Source organism: Diachasma alloeum, unplaced genomic scaffold (assembly GCF_001412515.2).
Source record: "Diachasma alloeum isolate Michigan unplaced genomic scaffold, Dall2.0 Dall_scaffold_00277, whole genome shotgun sequence".
Lineage (NCBI taxonomy): Eukaryota > Metazoa > Arthropoda > Insecta > Hymenoptera > Braconidae > Diachasma > Diachasma alloeum.
Genome location: NW_021680416.1, coordinates 208,071 through 224,823, shown reverse-complemented (window position 1 = coordinate 224,823; position 16,753 = coordinate 208,071). Strand labels below are relative to the sequence as shown.

General features: G+C 33.5%; 2 protein-coding genes across 2 annotated transcripts; one reads left to right on the top strand and one right to left on the bottom strand.

The window, feature by feature from the left end:
- Positions 1-7,458, top strand: LOC107038123 (transcription termination factor, mitochondrial). The gene is made up of 4 exons (XM_015257029.1): positions 1-664; positions 2,680-2,776; positions 5,997-6,153; positions 7,020-7,458. Exons 1-4 carry the CDS (start codon positions 83-85, stop codon positions 7,399-7,401), a joined length of 1,218 nt encoding a protein of 405 aa, XP_015112515.1. The 5' UTR covers positions 1-82; the 3' UTR covers positions 7,402-7,458.
- Positions 7,459-8,767: 1,309 nt separating this feature from the next.
- LOC107038066 (protein-cysteine N-palmitoyltransferase Rasp) lies at positions 8,768-16,414 on the bottom strand. The gene is made up of 5 exons (XM_015256944.1): positions 16,047-16,414; positions 12,651-13,258; positions 10,990-11,348; positions 9,765-10,105; positions 8,768-8,953 (listed from the first exon to the last, which is right to left on the bottom strand). Exons 1-5 carry the CDS (start codon positions 16,150-16,152, stop codon positions 8,823-8,825), a joined length of 1,545 nt encoding a protein of 514 aa, XP_015112430.1. The 5' UTR covers positions 16,153-16,414; the 3' UTR covers positions 8,768-8,822.
- Between the last annotated feature and the right edge of the window lie 339 nt (positions 16,415-16,753).

Genomic DNA, 16,753 nt, shown 5'->3' with positions numbered 1-16,753 from the left:
GTTAACCCACGTCGTTACCCGTCGTCTAAAACCAATCGGAGGAAAATAACTGCCACGATTTCGTGTGCATAACAGTGAAAAAATGTCGAAGAACTTGACCTGGTGTTTAGTGCGAAACCTTCTGAAGCAGAATACCTATCCCTTCGTGAGACAATTCCCCCAGCAAATAGTGAAACGTTTCGAACACGCGGAGCGAGTTTCTGCCCCACTGCAAACCGAAAACAAGTCGAGCATTGATTATTGTGAGGTCAAAACGTATCAGCAGTTCCTGGAGGAAAGCCAAATAGGGGAGAAACATTCTGTGAGAGTTCTGATGAATCTCCTGGACATTAGGCGAGAGACTGCAATCAAATTCACGAAGGAGTGGAAGATTTTGAACCATTTGACTAAGCCTAAACTTCTCAAGAATTATCAGTTACTCCGTTCTGCCGGTGCCTTCAGGTCCACAATTAGACACAATATTCAGGCACTCGCTGATAAACCCGAAAATATCCAGTCCAAAATAAAAAGCCTGAAGAAGATTAAACTTGAGTTTAATTATGGTATTCCGTTGTTTCAATTGACTGCTGTGCAACTGATGTTATTCGCTCATACTACTGTGAAGGATAGGGTTCTTATTCCTGATTACAATAACAGAGTTGAATATTTGGCTGATAGATTCAATGTAAGATTATTTACAATCCTATTACTCATTTTTAAGGCCCGGGTGTACTATCTTTCGAATGTTATCTGGATTTTTTTACCTTTCGTAATCCAAAATTGTCAATTGAGTGCTACATCATGTAGAAATTCCCAAAAATTGTGATAGAATGATAAAAAAAAAATAGAAAAAAATCTCAACTTTTTCAAAGAGCGTTTTTAATTGAGATTCAGAATGAGTTGAGAAAAGGGGAAATTACAAATATCTGATTCGCTGTGGCAAATTATCTATTGTCATTTTCCATGGTGGATAACAAAACACCAACTCCTCATGGGAAGTGACAGCTAGGTATCTCAATTTTCAAAACAGTGGTATGTAGTCATCTGCCATTTTTATGTGATGAAAGTGTGATTTTAAAATTCTCCCAAAATGTTACAACTCTTTTCAAAGAGCCTTTTCCGTAACGTCTCTGTGCAGTGTGGGAAAAGATTTACGAAATCAGTCTTCCCCCTGCATGATATTGGGTGGCAGGCCGCCATTTGTCACCGTAAATCAGATACATTTCTAAATTTCTTGTTATTCAACTTATTCTGAATATAAATTAAAAATGCTCTTTGAAAAAATTAAGAATTTTTTCTACTTTTTTTTATTATTCATTCATAATTTTTCAAAACTTCTGCATGATGCAGGACTTAATTGACAATTTCAGATGACGAAAAATGAAAAAAACATCGAGATAACGTTCGAAAGATAGTACACCCGGGCCTTAACTGCATTTTTTGGCTGCAATATTTCCCGTACAAAAACATTTCATCGAAAAACTTGGGGAATTTGCTAGGGAATTCTATTGAAAAATTCTGTAGCTCATCTGTGCGGTTTTTTCAATTCAAAAAAAAATTAATTGAATTCGTTTTTTGGCACAGCTTATTCTATTGAGATATTTTATATAGAAATTCCTTGGCTTCAATTTCTCTAAGATTTTTCGTTTGATTTTTCTAATGAAAGGAGCAGACAAATGGAGTGAGAAAAATCTAGAAAATTCACGTTACGGAGTGTCTATAGAAAATATCTCAATAGAAAAAGTCGTATATAATAAAGATGACATTCCCCTGATTTTTTTTCTATAAAATTGTTTCTATTGGATATTTTCAATAAAAGTAGAATGAAAATCCAATAAAATTTTCTATTGAATTCGTTAGGTTGATCTATATTTTCCTTTCGTGAGTGTTGATCGAGTGAAATTGTTTATTTGAAATTTTTCTGTTTACTTGAACAATATTTTTGTTGAAAATTAATAAATTCATGTTGGAAATGAATAGATTCACGTCTGTTTCGACGAAAAGGTTTCGATTATATAGAATACATAAATAATTTCTTTTAAATAAATTCTCTGTTAATTTTCCTGAAATTTTTCGTTTGATTTTTCTAATGAAAGGAGAAGACAAATGGAGTGGTAAAAATCCAGAAACACGTTAAGGAATGCCTATAGAAAATATCTCAATAGAAAAAGTCGTATATAATAAAGATGAAATTCCACTGATTTTTTTTCTATAAAATCGTTGATCTATATTTTCCTTTCGTGTGTGTTTAATCAAGTGAAACTCTTTATCTGAAATTTTTCTGTTCACTTGAACAATATTTTTGTTGAAAATTAATAAATTGATGTTGGAAATGAATAAAGTCACGTCTGCTTCGATGAATAGATTTTGATTTTATAGAATACATGAATAATTTATTTCAAATAAATTCTCTATTGGAATCAAATGAACGATTTATTTGATTCGACTAGAGAATTATAACATGTTGATAAATCCTTTCTCATTTTGAACTAATGAAATCTTTATTTGGGTCAAGAAAACATTGATTTATATTTAAATACAATTTGATGTGAATAAAAATCAAATTTACTTGACAACTATTTTGTTATTATTGTGAATCAATTTTGCTAAAGATTAGCTAAACCTCCCTAACTATAATTTCCGTATCTCCACAATCCTGTCTGTTGCTTTATTACAGGCTGATTTTTTTTCTTGTTTCAGTGCCACGTGAGTACAATTTGTACTATTCTATGCACTCATCCACCGATTTTAATGGTCAACCTGGAAAAAATTATTGAAATTACTGATTTTCTATTGGGTAAGAATTTTTTTTATAGAAATTTATCATTCATCAAGTAGAGACCCTAAATAAGTGAAATTTACTGTGAGAACATTTTTTTAATCTGCTTTCTATCCAATTTACTTTGCAAAATGCCCCTTATGAGAATTTATTTTTCTCTTGTAGGTTCTAAAATATTTATCGAAAACCACTCTCGGAACGAGTTTATTATTGTTCAATTGTCTAGGGAATTAGAGAGACAATTGGCTTGATTTTACTGTGAGAATATGATTTTATTAAAATAAGGTAAATGTACCTATGCTCGTTCAGATGGCGTGAGCTATCACATTTTAATCATTTTGACAGTCCCAAGAGTCTATCAAGAGTGAAATACGATTGCAGTTATTCTTTAGTTAATAAGGAAAGTTCTAGACACCAATGAATAGTGATTTATTGAAGAATAAGAAACAAAAATCCGATCCACATCAACTGGTGCTACGACAGAGTGAATTCTTAAGCCGCAAACAATTAATTTTCTGCACTAATTAATCGTTTTTAGACGTATATAATCGATCTTCAATGTATGAGAAATCTCATTCCAATAGCCCGCGACATATGATCCTCTTCGGTCGTATTACTTTTTGCAATGAGAAAGATTGCAAAAATAAGAAAAAAAAGAAAGAAAGAAAGATTATAAACAATTAAGGTCTGGGTGAATTATCTTTCAAACGTGATCTCGGCTGTTTTTTTTATTTTCATAATCTAAAATGATCTCCAATTGCTATTCAGTTTCACATAGCCCTGGAGTCTCCAAAAATTATGATTGTACAATCAAAAAAATGTTGAACAAAAGCTGAACATTTTCAAAGAGCGTTTTTGAATAATATTGGCAAATAAACCCAATAGCAAGGAAATTGCAAATTAATAATTTGATGTATCTAATGGCTGTTAGGTCGTCACTTGTCACAGTATTCAATGGCTGTCCGATCGTTAGTTACCATGATAAATTATCCATTCACAATTTTTTCTCCATCGGACTTATTTCTTATTCGTTATTAAAAACGCTCTTTGGAAATGTTCAGTTTTTTTTTCTACTTTACTGGATTGTGCAATTATAATTTTTAGGGACTCCTGCGTGATGTTAAATCCAATGGAAATTGTGATATATTTGACATTATGAAGATGGAAAAACAATCGAGATAACGTTCGAAAGAACATCCACTCGGGCCTTAATTAAGGATGTTTATCCAAAATCGCAATTCTTCAAAAGAAAATTGATTTTTTTTCAACTAAGAGATGAAGTTACTTCCTTTATCTTGATAAAAATTTCAATCCACCAACCCACGTTTATTATTTAGAAATGGAGTGGACAAAATGCACCAAACGCATGCGCCAATATGCGCTTATATGGGCTAGATTTCATCTTTTTGCGCGGGTACCCCAAATTTTCTTCTGGGCACTCGATTCAGTATAGTTTTGCACATTACCTCCTATTTTTATTTCTATTTTGAGAGACTTATTGGAGTTGAATTATAAATTTCGACATGAATCCCAAAAGAGCCCGTGTATAAGAAAAAATTAGTTCATTTATTTCTGGCGAGACTATTGCGATTAATTTTTTTTAACATCAAAGAAGGTAGTTCCATATGTTCTCCTATCAGCCACAAAAAATTATAGAATTTTCCTTCAACATGGAAAAATAAGATTTGCTGAAAATGGCTAAACATCCTTAAGGATGTATTACACCCTTTTCACAAAAAGTCACGTTTTTTGAATTTTTCTGGTAGATTGTTGATCGGATTAACGTGAAAAAATATATCGTTTTTGCGTTTTATCGTTACTTGATGGCTCACGAAATTTTATGATCGTGTAATCAGTTTCCTGCATTTTTTCTAAAGTTTTGTGAATTTCCGACAAGTTTTACTTCGTGAGTCAGTCAATAATGATAAAACGCAAAAACGGTATATTATTTCGCGTCAATCCGATCAATAATTGGCCAGAAAAATGAAACAAAAATGTGAGTTTTGGCTGAATGGGTGTAGTATATCTTTAAAAAAAAAGAATATCGAATCTGACAGGAAAAAGGGCACCAACTCCCCGGCTGCAAGCGGCTGGGATGGCACTAGTCCTCTCGACTATTTGATTGAACAGCATCTCCTACTCCACACATTTTCATTACCGAGACAATTATGCCCTATAAATTCGGTCACTAAGAAGTTGAGCAACGGCCAGGGGAATAGGTCGACGCAGATTTCCGCAATTTCCTACTTTTCAAAACTTTATACGACCTCATTAAACGATAACGCATGCTCAACGTTTAAAGCCCTCGCCTCCTCACTTCCCATCGGATTTTTATTACTGATATAAAGGGATTATTGCTAACAATCATGTTAATGATGGGAATAATTCTTGAAGGGTGGAATCTCTGTAGTTGGAGGACTTGGGAGATGTTTGCTAGGCAACGAATTTATTGACAGTTATCTTTACCATGGCTACTGCCGACACATTTCAATTGGAATAGATTAATATTTCAAGGAATGATCCGTTCAGTACTTGAACGAATGGAATTCTATCATAACACGTATGAAAAATTTAATAGAAAAACCTAACGCTCTCTCTAAGAAATTCTATTGAATTTCTGTGGGAACTCTATAAAAATTGTATTAGTTTTACTAGAATTCTCTGGGATAATATCATTCGGTTTTTTCGCTAATTCTGTCAGAAGATTTCGTAGAAAATGGGAAGATTTAATAACTCTTCTACAAAATGTGAAATGTGGAATTTTTAGAAATGTTTCCACAAAAAACGAAAAACTTTTTCCCAGAACGAACCTCCTTTTAAGAAGACACTGCACTGAATCGAGCTGGGGGCCTATTCTCGAAATATTTCCGTGCACGGAAGTGGCTTCGTAGACGAATTGCGTATAGGAATCATATAGGCGTTCCGTCAACGGAGTCGATTCCGCGCACGGAAATATTTCGAGAATAGCCCCCCTGATGAGTTTACTACTTCAGTTTTGATGTAAAAAAAATTGGAAAAAATTGGGTTGTAATTTTTTTTCGTCATCGTCGTGAGGTCCCATTGTATCAAGAGAAATTATATCATCTTTCTTGAGGAAAAAAATCTATTCAACTGAAGGAAAATACTTGAGTTTGCGTTTTGATGATATATCATTTTGCCTTTGTATCTTTCATATTTTTATAAGGGTAAGGAACAAAATGTTAATAATATGAATGTGAATTTTTCTTTGATCCCACAGACGAAGTTGGTATGAAACCAGAATATATACTTGGCGACCTAGTCATTTATGGTTATTCACTTGAGAACATAAAAGATAGGTTGTATCGAGCCCGACGTGCCGGGATGGAAGAAATAAAGCCATGGCTCATTCGATGTCCAATTTCACATATTGAGAGGTAAGTCGTGTTATTAAACTTGCGAATGTTTTAGATAACTCACCGAAGGTGCGTGCAAAATTCTGGGAATTTTTTTCTAAATTTTCCCAAAAAAGGACTGGAGTGATAGATAAAAATCTGAAATTTTGGCTCATAATTGGTATTGTTTGGGATCGCATCTGGCCGAAATTTCAGCTCAAGCGGTCCAGTAGTTTTTGAGATACAGCGATTCCGAAAAAAAATTATTTTCTCAATGTCTCGAAAACTACGATTAAGAGTCACCCAATATCATGCAGGGGGAAGACTGATTTCGTAAATCTTTTCCCACACTGCACAGAGACATTTATTACGGAAAAGGCTCTTTGAAAAAAGTTGTAATATTTTGGAGAATTTTTTAATCACGCTTTTATCACATAAAAATGGCAGATGACTACATACCACTGTTTTGAAAATCGAGATACCTAGTTGTCACTTCCCATGAGGAGTTGATGTTTTGTTATCCACAATGGAAAATGACAGTAAATAGATAATTTGCCACAGCGAATCAGATATTTGTGATTTCTACTTTTTTCAACTCATTCTGAATCTCAATTAAAACTGCTCTTTGAAAAAGTTCAGAATTTTTTCTATTTTTATTTATCATTCTATCATAATTTCTGGGAATTTCTACATGATATACCACTCAATTGACAATTTTGGATTTGGAAAGATAAAAAAAATCCAGAAAACATTCGAAAGATAGCACACCCGGGCCTTAAAACTGAAGCAGCATACTCATCAACACCATAAATGAAGGCCCTTGCAATTTTGATATTTCAGTGCGATCTCCCCTCAATGAAGACAATAACAATTCGATAATTATTGATAAATGCCCAATTTTCATCTAGATGGGAGCAGAAGAAACAGAACTGGGACAACCTCGTCGGTCCCGACACCACCCTCGAGGAACACATCAGCAATATAATGAAGTGTGATGTGGAGTTTGCAGCATCCCTACTTTATCGAAGCCCATACATCAAATCCCTCTGCATCTTAAAGCTCACAAACATACTAAAATTTCTAGCTAGTGTCGGCTACTCAATTCATGAAGTATACCGTGCGCCGGGAATCCTGCACAGACTCGAAAGCGCTATCAGGCACAAGTACGATTCCTGGGTGGAGGCTGGCCTCGGACATCCACCCATCAGCCTTATGAATATTTCAGAAAAACGTTTCGAACAGAAATTACAAGAGGCGCTTGCGAGGAAAGCGGCCTATGGTGGTGTATGATTTTATGTAGAGTTTATATTATTAACAATACAACAATAAAATTCTGATTTCTTTACATTTTTCATCTTCTTTTTTCAACGTCATTGTGATCGATTATCATTTCTCGGCGTATTTCGTCATTTTTCATTCCTGTGAAGACTTGACAACAGCAATAGAGGAGATTTTTTTTGTAAAATGCAGTCTTTTGTTTTTGTAAAATGCCAGCAAATAATTGTTGATTGAGATTTTTAATCTTATTGTTTATTAATCAAATTGCATGATGCAATTGAAAAATTAATATGGAATTAGTATCGTCTGAGTGACAGTTTCAAAATTTTTTAAAAACTAGAACTGTGTGCGCGCGCTGTCGCGCGCGCTTATCAATTCGAAGATGAAGAAATCGAATTTATTAAATGAAACATCAATGAATAATTTTTAATCTTCCATTAATTCTTTTTTTTTTACGTTTTAAAATAATCTGATTAAAATCTGTAATTGTTGAAAATTGAGGGCGGGTTATGAATTGATTTCCCAGAAAACTGGAAAAATTTATTGAAACGTTTGAATGAATTCTTCGGAAAATTCCACAGTTTTCCAGATAACCGTAGCTCTTCAAAGATTTTTGTCGAATTATTTGGGAAACCGAAGAATTTCCATGAATTTTGTAGAATTTATGTATGAAAATCTGAGAAGCAAGAATTGAACATTTTTGCGTATGATAAATATGAAAAAATTAAAATTTCGGAGGTGAAGAATAATTTGTGAGTTAAAAAAATTGAGAAATACTGTTTTTTTTCTCATGATCAACAATTAGGCAATTTAGATGTTTTAATATAAACTTCACACATGAAAAAATGAAAAATGTGACGTAGAAAAAATTGTTGGCATTTGAAGAATCTGAAAATACCGGGGATTTTTTTCAGCGACTACTTCACGCGACTAATTGACCAATCAGAATTAGTGGATTAGCGGTCAGGTCAAAACTACCTAGTTTTGAGATATTTCGATATAAAACAACATCACGTTTCTTTCATCTTTAGTAAACTAGGAGAAATAAGGATATTTACTTTCTTCTTGGAAAAAAATAATAGATATTCTTCAAACTTCAGGATTATTTTGTCATGGAATCAACTACTGATAAGATAAATAAATTATCAAGATAAATAAATTATTATAAACTGTTATAATCGGTGTGGACACGCTAAGTCAATTGGAGTTCGTAGAAATGAAAAAAAGAAAAAGAATAAACTTCAGCTTGTTTTTTAATTAAATTCTATGAAGCAATTGAGAAATTAATGTTGAATTAGTATCACCTGAGGGACATTTTCAAACATTGTTAAAAATATTTTCGTTTTGGAAGACATAGTAGACGTTTGCATGATTTTGTGTCAAGTTTATATTATCAACCATACAATAATAAAATTCAGTTTTTATTACATTCTTCACATTCTTTTTTCGACGTCATCGTAATCGGTTTTCGTTTCTTTTCGCATCTCGTGATTTTTCATTTCTGTGGAGACTTGACAGCAGCAGTAGAGGAGGAACAAGAGGATACCTACTGCCTTCGGTGAGTCTGGAACATTATTTTTTGTAAAATGTAAACAAAAAACTTTTTGATTGAGGTTTTCAATATTATTATTTATTCATTAAATTGCGTGAGGCGATAGAAAAATTAATATGAAATTAGTATCTCCTGAGTGACATTTTCAAACATTTTTAACAACATTTTCTTCTTGTAAAAAAAATAATACATGTGATTCAAACTTCACAATGATTTTGTCATGGAATCAACTCCTGGAAAAATGCTAAAGATAATTAAATTATTACAAATTTTTATGAATTTGAAGAAGTGATTGATAGGGTAAAAATTATTGTTCATCAGTATTCATGTAAGGAAGCCTTAATTGATGGATTTCATCTTGTTGAGTTCTTCGAATATTCTTGCTAATCAAATATTTTATTCTCAAAAATCGAAAAAAAATACTTTTCGCCCTCGATTTTCTCTACAAAATGCTCTCAAGATTAATTTTTGCAACAAATTATCTCTTTTCCAACTCTTCTTCGTATAAAAAAAAATAATGAGTATTTTTTCAACTTCTGGAAAATTTTATTTGAAAAATGTAAAAAATAAATAAATTGCTATAAATTTCTATGAATTTGAAAAAATGATTTTCAGGCCACGGAATTCATAGCTCTTCAATTACTGATATAAAAATCTCTTAATTTTCAATAACGAAAACTCACTAATTTCTCCAAATTTTTAGCCCACCAGAAAGTTGAGGTCAATATGCATAAATTCAGAAATATTTTTGAAAACTCACACAGGAAAATGTTTCCACTGATGAGTGAAGATTGTGTAAAGATCAATAAAATGTCGCACTCACCATGAAAAATTCTGTATATAAAAATATTTCCAATATCCTGGCCAGCGAAGAAATAAAAATTAGATATTGCGGAGAGGGCCAGCAAGGGGCTTGCAAGCATGCAGTGGAACCTTCGAACATTCTTTGTCGTCAACCACTTCTCCTCCCACTCCACGAATCCTGGGGTGTTCCCAATGGATCTGGCGATTCCTTCAATGATGAGGCCGAGGAAATTCAGGAAAGACCAGGTGAAAATGAATAACTGAACTCCATGCCACAGAAATACAAATCCGAAGGATATGAATGACGCCAGGATCTTCTTTAGTGGAATTTCCATCGATGCAATTGGCACGTAGATGTATCTGTAAATGTAGATCGTTATCATTTATTGAATTCAATGGAAATTGATTTACGACGAATTTCATTCACGAACGAATTTCTTAGAAAAACAGTGAATTGGAAAGAAAATTCTATTGAACTTCTACTGATTTGAATGGGAAATGTTGAGTAGAAACTATTTTACAGAAAAAATCAGTATAATTTATTTATCAACTTTTTCTATTGAAACATTTTCTGTAGGAATTCCTTAATATGAATCAAGTGGGAAATTGCTTTCGTCACAACATAGTCAATATATTTTTGTTAATAATATATGTAAATTGAATTCGATGATTCATTCAATTCTCATAATATCACTCCCAATCACCCAATTGAAATCACGACAAATTGAATTTTCTTCGATAGATTTCGTTTGAACGTTACAATGAATATCAGATATTACCCTTTTCTCTAGCCCTTGAATGACCCTTAAGGAAATTAGTTTATTTTTCAAGTAAAACAGTTGAGGATATCCAAGTATCTTATACACTTTCGTACAAACCACACTATTTTTAACATTCGTTGCTGATAAATAACTAATTTAAATTGTTTAAACTTTCGGAAATCTTATTTTTTAGGCATGAAATAAATTTCTAGTAAAATTCTGAATATGAATAAATTTGTTACGATTCCAAACAAATGATTTTTAATTTAATTGCAATTTTTAATTTTGAATTGCAATTTGTTAATTACTTCATCAATCTTCCTCCAAAAATAAACGTTTTAATTTTTTTTTCACATTTTTAAAATTGGAAAAGGTGAACATTGTCTCAGCTCATGTCTTTGCCATTGTATTAGTTAATCCAATCAATTATATTATTCAGTGTTTATTGAACGAGTGCAATGATAGAAAAAAAAGAATCTTTACCTGATGAGAAATTGATACAACCCCCTATCGAAGTGCTTCCACATCTCAGAGTACAGATGAATTCTCCCAATACACTTTGGAGGTGGTGGAGCATTGATATCATCAGCTCTGCTAAGTTCCCCGCAAGTTCCATAAAAAACGACGTATTTGTTCAGGAAATACTGTCCCATGGCGTAACCCATTGCATAAAAAGCCCAAGGATCCAATTGTGCTACGAACTCCGGGTGATACTGGAGAGCATTGCAGTAGACAAAATGCATGCTCCACTCAGTGAAGAATATCCAGAAGGTAAAACGTGCTATGTTTAATATAAAAATACTAAAGCGTCGGAATGTCCATGGTTTAAAAGGCCCTTCTATCTGAAATATCGAAATAATGAACCTAATTACTGGTGGAAAAATTGGATTGTTGAAAAAAAAATTTATATTTTCTCATTTCCACACGTACTATAAAATTCTATGCAAAAATCTTGCAAAATCGCTAGGAAATTCTCTTGTATTCGATCGAACTTTCTTTTAGTTTCCGGCCAATTCCATCGGAAAATTCTAAATAAATAATGTCGAAAACTAAATAATGTCGAAAAAAATTGCTATTGTCTCATTTCCACAAAGACTATAAAATTCTATAGAAAAGCTTGCAAAATCGTTAGGAAATTCTATTAGATTCTATTGAACTTTCTTTTAGTTTTCAATCGATTCTATTGGAAAATTTAAAGAAAAAAATCAATAGAAGTCGATTCTTCTATACAAGTTATTTTATTGAAGTATTGTAGTTTTTTTTCTTGATCTTTTGAATGAAAAGAGAAGAAGAATAGAGTGGAAAAAACAAAATATTCATGTCGAGGAATTCCTGTAGGGAATGTCTTAATAGAAAAAGTCGTATAGAAAGATTAAATTCTACTGATCTTCTTGTGGATAGCGCGAGTATAATTGGGGAAAAAAAATCTATGAGACACAAAATATGGTGTATAACAGAAAATTCCAAAAAATCCGCACCCACATACTGACATGCACACATACATTTTCAAAAAACATATCTTAAAGTTTCATGACATTCTACACCATTTCCAAGTAAAATTAGAATCTTCTATAAAAAGGTAGTCACACGTTTATTTCTAAATGTCTGAAAGAGAAATCGCATACATGATGAGGACGATACTGATTATATTGATAACAGTGATCTTACTAATGGAGCTGATGATGTTGATGTTGGTGATTTTCAAAGGACTATGTATTGATTCTCAACTAAAATTTTCATGGAAAAAAATCATGGATGTTCAATAGAAATTTTCATCGCTTCCCACGAATTTCTCCTTAGTAATACTATAGCAATTCATATATGTGAAAGAATATATTGATTGCAATCAACTTAAATAACAACGTGATGAGTTTGTTTATCAGCAATGTTAACGTAAGGTTATAAAACTATAAAACTTTTGTACTTTTACTGCTTTTGTACTCAAACAATGTAATTAAACGGGAATCGAGGGGGGAACAAAATGTAAAAGCCCGAGAGGGTATACATACTGAATAAATTATTATTATAACAACGTGATGAATTATATAAAATCTATCAAATTGTCAGGCGCGCTCAGCGCCTTCGACCTCGTATTATAAAAATGGGCGATTACAAAGCTTCCATTCGGAAGCGAAAACACTCACCCCTTTGATAAAATCGCTATAAAGTATAAATGGTCCCAGAAACAACGTAGGAAGGTACAAACAATAAGCAGTGCTCTGAATAAAATTCTTCAGAAATCCCACAAGACTCCGGTGCTTATAGTCAGTGATGTTATCGATGCTACAGCTGATGGTCCTCAGCTGCATCCAACAAACTGCGATAACAATCATGTGGTAGACGTTCTCCTTCAGCATCAGCCAATCCTGGGTGACAATCTCCAAGGTAGAACTCAGCTGAATGACTCCTAGAGTAGTGAAGTGAATGACATACGCTATTCTCTTACTCCTGAACGACGTCAACAGACACGCGATGCAGGGCTGGGTGAGGAGGAATATCATAGCCACCACGCCAACATAGTGACATAGAAATGCCACTGATATCGCGATGTACCAGCAGCAGATTGTCGTGCTGCTGCATTCCGACCACTTCAGGTACTGAGAGAACGCCAGGTGAATTGTCACCCAGGGGATCAGTTGGTACATGAAGGGAATCCAGAGGGACCACTCAATGTCAGATATGTCGCGTTTACGTCCCACCCAGGACCATCCGGGGGCGAAGTCGTTAAACGCATCGTCATAATCTTCGAAATCTGGGGGGTTCCAAGTGTTGAAAAATCTACTTTAAGGGGGGACCCCGGTGAAATTTGAAAGTCTTCGGTGGATCTAGGGACTCATTGAGCGACTTTAGTTATACACGGAGAGAAATTTGTTGGAAAAATTCTAGTGCTAGCACGGGAAAAGAGGCGCAAAGGGACGGCCAGGAAAAAATTCCAGTGCCAGCACTAGAAATTTTATTGGGGAAAACGTGAATTTTACCCCGTATTTCTGTGAAAATTTCACGGAAATCCCAGAAATTTTACCAGAAATACTAAGAAATTTTACCTTAACAGCACTAGAATTTTTTCTAGCCGGTGGATTGTAATTTTTTCCAGTACTCGCACTAGAATTTTTCTAAAAAATTTCTCTCCGTGTATGATGGGATATGTTAAAAAGTGAGAAAAATCCCGGACCCAATCGGTTTTGCCCCGTACTTCCACGGAAAACGTCGTTTTTCGCGTTTTTACCTTTAAAACATTCCTCGTTCCCCTATTTTGATCCGATTTGACTTTTTTTTTTTTTTCCAAAATGTTTGTGAGATTCCCAAGAACAAAGTTAAGCTTCCGTTTTACGATCTATTTATATAGATCATGAGAAAATTGATAAAAACCGAAAAAAAAAAACGAAAAAAAGGGTTTCCCCTTCTGATTGTCTTTAAATTATGCCTGAAAAGTCTTTATTTTGAATAGCCGACGATCAGAAGGAAAACCCCCTTTTTTTATTTTTTTCATTTTTTTTCGGTTTTTTTCGATTTTTTCATGATCTATATAATGGATCGTAAAACGGAAGCTTAACTTTGTTCTTTGGAATCTCCCGAACATTTTGACAAAGAAAATCAAATCGGATCAAAATTGGAGAACGAGGACCGTTTTAAAGGTAGAAACACGAAAAACGACGTTTTCCGTGGAAGTACGGGGCAAAACCGATTGGGTCCGGGATTTTTCCCACTTTTTAACATATCCCATCATATAACTAGAGTCGCTCAATAAGTTCCCAGATCCACCGACGACTTTCAAATTTCACCGGAGTCCTCCCTTAAAAAAATCCAGTGTAACGCTCTTTGATAAGCCTCCGCTTATCAAGTAATGTGATATGATGTTTAAGTATATTTTTTGGTGAACTGTAATCTGTTGTTTTCAGTAATTGTAAAAAAAGAAAAATTCATTTCTTATTGTAATAAAAAAATACATGTTTTATATTGTAATTTTTTTGAATAGATTTTTTTTTTTACAGTAAAAAATGTAATACGGTTCTGTACTGTAAAAAAAACCCATAAAATTGTATATATGTCTACATTATGTAATACATGCTATATTCCTTTTTTGATATACTTTAATTTTTTTTAACTGCAAAAAAATTAATATAGTTCTGTAAAAAAAATAGAGGTCGGAAAGTATATATGTATATAGACATAATACATCCCTAAAAATAAAAAAGAACGCAAAAAGCAAAAGAGAAACGAAGAAGAAGGTGAAGAGTATTATGACGGTTCCGAATAAATTATTCAACAATTAAATTCTCATTGTGAAAAACTTTGCTGAAACCATTCATTTTTCCTGCATTATTATGGAGATAAAAATTGATGAAAGTGAGAAATGTTAAGGATTTACTATTCTGGCACCCGTGGAAAATAGTATGCGTGCCCTGTTCTAGTTTAATAGGAAAACTGAAAGCTCTCCCTTGGAAATTCTATTCAATTCCCATTGGACTTCTATGAGAATTCCATTAAAAAATACTCCGTCGGAAATATATTATACAAAAAGCGAATGATTTTCATTCATTCGTTGTTCATTTGGGTTCATCTTAAATATAATAAATCTGTTGCCCACTCTTTGGCTGCGATTCACTCAAAAACGACTGAATAAATATCAATGGTATTTTGACTATTACATAGTTTAGGGTCCTCAATCGGCTTTAGGCTATACATTATTGCGCTAGGGTACCTAGTTTAGTATGCATCGTAGAAAGTTTTAGAAAATTCGAGTTTTATGGAAAATTCTGGAACTTTCTCGAAAATTCTAGAATATTCTCGAGTTCTCGAGAATATTTTTGAGATTTCTACAAAGTTTCAGGATATTGCCGGGTTTTATAGAAAGTTCGAGAAAATACTTTGGTTTTACAGAAAATTCCAGGAACTTGGGTTTTCTAAACAATTCGAAGAAATTCTCCGGTTTTCGGAAAAATTCGAAAAAATTCTCAGTTTTACAGAAAATTTGGGAAAATTCTTTGGTTTCGCAGAGAATTTGAAACAAGTCTTGAATTTTCTAGAATATTCTCAGATTTTCGAGAACGTTCGAGCCAATTCTCAGATTTTCTCAAAAATTGGAGAAAATTTGAGGGGTTTCCAAAGAAATTGAGAAAATTATCGGGTGTTCTTGAAAAGTCGTTGAGATATTTTTTTCTCAATTGCAGGAATTCTTAAAAATCTTGGTATTCAATTTTCTCTTATTCTGCCCGGGCGAAGCCGGGCCACACAGTTAGTCTCAAATATAAAAAGTTTTTTGAAAGCATTCGATAGAAAAATAGAATGAACAACTACATTTGCTATTTTCCATTGGAGACATCTTCAACTACAAAAATATTTTCGGGTGATTTTTTAGATTATATTTCATTACCTTTACACAAAAAAATTAGAATTTTTAATTTAAGCGATTAAGTTTTCATTCTCAAGCAAGGATTGGAAAATTGAAAAAATAAACCAAAATAAAAAAGCGTCGTCTGATATTGCCCATTCAATTTCTATAATGAACTCGAAAAAATACAGTGTTCAAAAATATTTACAAACTCCAGCCAGAAACAGTTGATACAGCCCGTAAAATATCCCTCCACTCCAAGCGACGAAATAGAACACAGTTTCCAACTTGTTCAAATCCACTCGTTCCCGCATATTCAAACACTTCCCGCCAGAACCAAACCAGCATGGAGATCTATTTTTTTACACTTGAGATCGCAACCTCACATAGTTTTCCGCGCAAATCCACTGTAGGATTGAAAATTACCAGTGACTCACGAAGTTAGAACCGATCATGGGGGTGGGGGGAATTTACTAATTCGAGATATTTTTATAACACTTGTTTATGCTGCGGGGATGAAAGAAAAGGACATGAGTCCTGGAACGAGCCGGTCCCGAGAGGAGACGCGGTGACTCAGGTCCAGCTGTAGGTTATCCAGTAGAAGTTTATATATCCTTCCCAGGGGACCCCCACTCCACGTAATTCCCACTCACATGCTTGTACCCCACTCCAAAAATCCCCGGATATTCTTCTGGAAGATAACCTACAGGTGAAACCCACATTCCTTTACCCCACCACCTCCCAGCATATACTCATTCATTAGCCCATATGAAATACAAATGAAATTTAAATCGTGAAAAATATAATAAAAGGATTTTATTGCATGATTTTTAAACGTAAAACAATCATTTTCACCTAGAGGGGGCGGGGCAAAATGGGTTTTTCTCATTTTTTATTGCTGTTTTACGAATTAAA

Coding starts and splice junctions, on each gene's coding strand:
- LOC107038123 (XM_015257029.1), top strand. CDS start 83: ATGTCGAAGAACTTGACCTGGTGTTTAGTGCGAAACCTTCTGAAGCAG. Junction 2,777..5,996: donor AATTACTGATTTTCTATTGG/GTAAGAATTTTT, acceptor TTGATCCCACAG/ACGAAGTTGGTATGAAACCA. Junction 6,154..7,019: donor CCAATTTCACATATTGAGAG/GTAAGTCGTGTT, acceptor ATTTTCATCTAG/ATGGGAGCAGAAGAAACAGA.
- LOC107038066 (XM_015256944.1), bottom strand. CDS start 16,152: ATGCGGGAACGAGTGGATTTGAACAAGTTGGAAACTGTGTTCTATTTC. Junction 11,349..12,650: donor ATAGCGATTTTATCAAAGGG/GTGAGTGTTTTC, acceptor TCGATATTTCAG/ATAGAAGGGCCTTTTAAACC. Junction 10,106..10,989: donor TTGTATCAATTTCTCATCAG/GTAAAGATTCTT, acceptor CTACATTTACAG/ATACATCTACGTGCCAATTG.